The sequence below is a fragment of the Odocoileus virginianus genome, chromosome 25, assembly GCF_023699985.2.
Source record: "Odocoileus virginianus isolate 20LAN1187 ecotype Illinois chromosome 25, Ovbor_1.2, whole genome shotgun sequence".
Lineage (NCBI taxonomy): Eukaryota > Metazoa > Chordata > Mammalia > Artiodactyla > Cervidae > Odocoileus > Odocoileus virginianus.
The window spans coordinates 13,307,251-13,313,217 of record NC_069698.1 but is presented as its reverse complement, the minus strand read 5'-3'; the positions used below and the strand labels follow the sequence as shown (position 1 = coordinate 13,313,217).

Genomic DNA, 5,967 nt, shown 5'->3' with positions numbered 1-5,967 from the left:
ATTTCTATTAAGCTCTTGGAGAGCCATACTGCTAGGTTTATGTCACTTCAATGTTCAGAGGATGTTCTTAGCAAAAATTGGCCATTGTATCTGAGTTTTCAATCTTAATTTTTGATGGTCATCTAACCAGACACCAACTGACTGTTTTACCTTTACTGATAACTCTTCACATCTAATGGTGACTGTACAATCTGATTTATTTAGATTTATCTGCCTTCCTCAAAATTTTCAATGTCATATCACACATGGAATAAAAACTTCACAAATGTTTTAATCACTTGGGAAGCATTTATAAAATACATATTACTAGCAGTAATCTATGACCTACTGAATCAATTTCTACAGTAATACTTCAGAACCTATATTTTGTACCAAAACTCCCCCAGACAATTCTGTTATGTAATATGGTATGGAAATCCCTGCATAAAAGTTCCAGTTTACTGATCAATATTTATGACACCAGGGTCTTAACCCTGCAGCCTATTTTCTACATTCAAATACTTATTTAAAAAAAAAAAAAAAACAGGTGAAGACACTCCACATCTAAAAAATTTTCAATGTCTGTCTATTCCTTGAAGAATAAAATTTAAGATCTTCACATGGCTTTCAAATCATTTTATAATCCAGGGTCTTCTAACATCTTTACTTGTTTGTTTGTTTTTGGCTGCACTGGGTCTTCTTTGCTGTATGCAGGCTTTATCTAGTTGTGGTGAGCGGGGGCTCCTTCTCACTGTGGTGTGCAGGCTTCTCGTGGCACTGGCTTCTCTTGTTCCAGAGCACAGGCTCTAGGGCCTGCAGACTTCAGTAGCTGTGGCACAAGGGCTCAGGAGTTGTGACGAATGGGCTGAACGAATGTTGTGACGAATGTTGTGACGAATGGCATGTGGGGTCTTCCTGGACCACGGATCAAACCCATGTCCCCTGCATTGCAAGGCACATTCTTAATTCTTAACACCTGGATCACTAGGGAAGCCCCACATCTTTACTTTTGATGCATAATGTCTAATGTCTTCTCTTCTAAACCTCTGAAATAAAATAGTTGCATTTTTCTAATCCAATAATTTTCTAAATACTTTTCATGTATTTTAGAAGAGTAAATAAAATAAAAGGCATTCAGGCTAGTGTATGGTTTTATTTCAATTATTTTCACCAAATTTTCTTTCTTAAATGATTGATGACTGTCCTTTTTACATTTACTATATTTGATTTCAGAGGCCTTCTATTAAGGATATGGAAAGAAAAAACGCAACAGAGCTGACAGAGTTTGTTCTCACGGGACTCACATATCAACCAGAGTGGCAAATCCCTCTGTCTGTGCTCTTCTTAGTTATATATATCTTCACTATCATGGGGAACCTTGGTTTGATTGCCATCATCTGGAATGACCCTCACCTTCACACCCCCATGTACTTATTCCTTGGGAGTTTAGCCTGTGTGGATACTTGGTTATCCTCCACAGTGGTCCCCAAGATGCTAGTCAACATCTTCACCAAGAACAAGAGGATATCTTTCTCTGAATGCATAGTGCAATTCTTTTCCTTTGGAGTCAGTGCAACCACAGAATGTCTTCTGCTGGCAACAATGTCATATGATCGTTATGTAGCCATATGCAATCCGTTACTTTATCCGGTGATTATGACTAACAGACTGTGCATGCGGATGTTAATTTCATCACTTATAGGTGGCCTTCTTCATGCCTTACTTCATACATGTTTTTTATTCAGATTAACCTTTTGTAATTCTAACATAATACATCAATTTTATTGTGACATCATGCCATTGTTTAAAATTTCTTGTACTGATCCTTCTATTAATGTTCTGGTGATATTTATTTTCTCTGGTTCAATACAGGTGTTCACCATTCTTATTATTCTTGTCTCTTATACACTAGTTCTCTTTACGATTTTAAGGAAGAAGTCTGCACAAGGCATAAGGAAGGCCTTCTCCACCTGTGGTGCCCACCTCCTATCTGTCTCCTTATACTATGGGGCTCTTCTTTTCATGTATGTGCTCCCTGGATCCACACGAGCAGATGATCAAGATATGATGGATTCTCTATTTTACACTGTCATAATTCCTTTCTTAAATCCAATTATCTACAGCCTGAGAAATAAGAAAGTCATAAATTCACTGATGAAAATGTTAAAGAGAAATATTTAGATCCAATACTAAATATGTGTTTTCCTACTTGAAAACAACATAAAACTATGTAGAGTTCAATTTTGTTTGCGTTCATAACTACCGTATTATTTTAATGACAAGATTTCAGTACTTAATAAATTCTTTAAGATATTTATATATCTTATTAAAAGAGACGGGGAGTTCCAATCAAGTGTTCATCAAATGTTTATCATAAAAAAAAATAAAGCAGAATTTAAAATGGGGAATTTCCCAGATGCCCAGTGCTTAGGACTACTCACCATCACTGCTGATGGCCTGGGTTTGATCCCTAGTCTGGAAACTAAGATACTACAAGCTGCATGGCACAGCCAAATAAATTAAAATGAAAAAACTTTACATGCTTGTATATTCCTCATTGTGGTTTTTAGAGTAGATTTATCAAACATGTATTAAGCACTGAAATGCAGGTTTCCCAGGAGACACAGTGGTAAAAGAATATGCCTGCCAATGCAGGAGACACAACAGATGTGGTTTGGATCTCTGGATCAGGAAGATCCCTTGGAGGAGGAAATGGCAACCTGCTCCAGCATTCTTGCCTGGAAAATTCCATGGACAGAGGAGTCGGGCGAGTCCATGGGATCACAAAGAGTTGGATATTACTGAGCGAATGAGCACAGAAGTACTAAAATAGTGCAGAACCTCTAAAAACACTTGAGATGGGGTCTTTGACAGTAATACATTCTTATAGCCTGGAGACTCATCACATTTAATTTCACATACTGGGCATTTTTGTGTTTGAGTGAACAGAGGGAAACCCCAGGAATATTGCCAGCCATCATTTAAGGTTATATTCTACTTTATTTGGTCCCTGGCAATCCTGCTTCATATGAATTCAATTCTCATGTGACACAGAGAAATAAACTGAAGAAGAAAGTAATGAAGAACCATGTGAAGAGAGTTAAAACTTTGAAGAGCAGGCCAAACCATACGAGATGCTCTTAACTCAGTGTGCTTCTACAAGGAGATAAAAGTAAGTTATTTCTACTGTCTATAATGCCTTCTAAGGCCCTTTTTAGTTCTGTCTGTTTGTTGCTGGATAACTGAAAAGCTTCACTAATTCAGGAAGCTTAGAGTTCAGACTGAATAAGTCGGGATGAGTGTGGGAAGAAGCGAAGTTGCAGAATAGGAAGGAAATGGTCTCAATCTTCCTAAAATTAAAAAAAAAAAAAAAGAAGTTTGTAAGCTAAAGAAGTCAGTAGTATATAACATTTATTTCAATGTGTTGTTAACCTCAAAGGGTTTTAAATATATATTATCAAAGTTCAAATAATGTCAATAGCATGATATCATAGTTCCCAATGTGTTCGTGGCACAGACATGAAAATGAGCAAAAATCTGGATATTTTCTGTCTTAAAAGTCCTTGAAAGTTGGCTTTTCTCACATTGCATATTATTTAAGTATGATAAGTGATACATTTCCAGATCCATGTCCGCCCTTCTCTCAACACTGAAATTCCACACACATTCCTACTGATTCCACTCAGGCCCACACCTTCAAAATTATCAGCGTCTGTGATCTGTAAAACTCTAGCTGTTGACTCCCTCATGTAGCTAATATTTCCTTCCTTTCCAAACACAACTGTCACTTTTTTTTGGTGAGCATTCACATGGGACACAAATATCTCATGTTATATTTATCCATTCAGAGAGCTCAATTAACATAATTCTTCCCAAATTTTCTTGTATTTCCAATCATTTTCCTTCAACGTCCATGAACATCCTGCTAAACCATTGGCCACAGCCAATGAACTGGTATATAATTACACACCTGCCCCTTTCTCTTTCCAAATAGAGTGAACAACCAGGTGTGAGGCTCAAAGTTCTGCCCACTAAAAGGTTTCCCATCACCAGTGTCCTTCAGGAATGTCACAGAGCAGAGCTGTAGGGCAGCAGATGTCCCCTTTCTGATGGTGTCTGCACACCATGCAGACTCATCTAGGTCTGCGGGCTCCAGCCTTCTCTTCTCTGCTAATTAATTACAGAGAACTCCCCATAGGACCACAGGTCCACGCTATGACAGAGACACCATTGTGGCAGGAGCAGACACCAACAGAACTTAGACCACTTCTTCAGGTAACTTATTTGTGCCTTCAGGGCCTGGTCCTGCTTGATCAAGTGTCTACTAGTTTCATCTGATAAAAGAATGCTGCTGTGTACACACAACTTAATGGTTTGTGGGTCAGATAGCCTTCAGTTTAACAAGGGCAGCTCAGGTATCATGGCAAATTTTGACCATGGTTAAACATACACTTTCTACTGAGGCTCACTAGCAGAGAGTGAGCAACAAACAATGGTTGTTTCCCTAAGGCAGAGGAGTTATCCACAGAAGATGGAAGCGCTGTGCTCAAAAGTCTAAGGGCCTGCATCTACTGCCACCTCTGCTGCTGCTGCTGCTGAGTCGCTTCAGTCGTGTCCGACTCTGTGCGACCCCATAGAGGCAGCCCACCAGGCTCCGCCACCCCTGGGATTCTCCAGGCAAGAACACTGGAGTGGGTTGCCATTTCCTTCCCCAAAGCATGAAAGTGAAAAGTGAAAGTGAAGTCGCTCAGTTGTGTCCAACTCTTCGTGACCCCATGGACTGCAGCCCACCAGGCTCCTCCATCCATGGGATTTTCCAGGCAAGAGCACTGGAGTGGGTTGCCACTGCCTTCTCCGGAGGCCTATTAAAGGCTCTAAACATCTGCCACTGCTGATTCAAGCTCCACTGGATCTGTTGAATATGGTCTAAGCCCGCAGTCTGCAACCTTTTTGGCACCAGGGACTGATTTCATGGAAGACCATTTTTCCACGGACAGGGGGTGGGGAGGATGGTTTCGGGATGATTCAAGAGCATTACATCTACGGTGCACTTTGTTTCTAATCTAATGTTGCTTCTGATCTGACAGAAGGTAATGGTCCAGGGCCCAGAAGTTGGGAACCCTTAGCCTAAGGGATTGAAGAGCTTGCACTAAAGGCTAGACATGTCTCTTGTTCTGAGCCCCAATGAAAACTATCAGCCTGTCCCATCATTCAGTAAACGGGCTGTAGTAACACATCCAAATAACAATAATATTGCCTCCAAAATTTACAGATGCATATCATCTGCTGTTCCTCTCTTTCAGTTTCAGGAAGGGCAAGAAGTAACATCCTTCACTTGGAAGAATCATCTCAACATGTGCTACATCACTGGACACCTAGACATTTCACTAAAATAGAAGGCCCCCAGATTTTTATGAGATTTGCTTTCTATGTCTCTTGCAAATGTCTCACCAATGTAAATACTTCTTGCTTACTATAACCAATCAGCACAATGTCATCAGTGTAACAGATCAGTGTGTTACATTGCAATATTTACAAATCATATATCTGATAAAAAAACCTTTCACTGGGAATACATCAAGCACTCCCAAAACTCATAATAAAAAGACAAATAACCCAATTAAAAACTGGGCAAACTATCCTAACAAACACTTCACGAAAAAAGATAGATGTCAAAGAATGATACACAAAAAAGAGGCATGGTATTATGAAGTCACTAAAGAAAAGCAAAGAAAGCACAATGAGGTATTAAAAATTAAAATAACCATAAATGAAAAGACTACCCACACTGGAAGCAGTGATACAGGCCTTTGTGCTCACAGATAGGCAACCAAATAAGTTAGGAGACAATTACACAAAATTGAAGAGGGCAGTAAATTTTATCCAAGTGCTGGTTGTGCTGAAGCTACCTGTGCACTTTACATTCCCCACTCCACTGTCCTGGGTATTTTTCACAGGAACCCCTCTCTCCTATGTTACTTATCTCCT

At 39.5% G+C, this 5,967-nt stretch overlaps 1 protein-coding gene across 1 annotated transcript; it reads left to right on the top strand.

Moving 5' to 3' along the window:
* Nucleotides 1-1,194: 1,194 nt before the first annotated feature.
* LOC110144053 (olfactory receptor 5H2-like) lies at nucleotides 1,195-2,160 on the top strand. Its single transcript, XM_020903869.2, has one exon. It carries the CDS (start codon nucleotides 1,231-1,233, stop codon nucleotides 2,158-2,160), a length of 930 nt encoding a protein of 309 aa, XP_020759528.2. The 5' UTR covers nucleotides 1,195-1,230.
* The last annotated feature ends 3,807 nt before the right edge of the window (nucleotides 2,161-5,967 follow it).

Bases quoted from the DNA above. Each gene is read 5' to 3' on its own strand.
- LOC110144053 (XM_020903869.2), top strand. From the start codon at position 1,231: ATGGAAAGAAAAAACGCAACAGAGCTGACAGAGTTTGTTCTCACGGGA.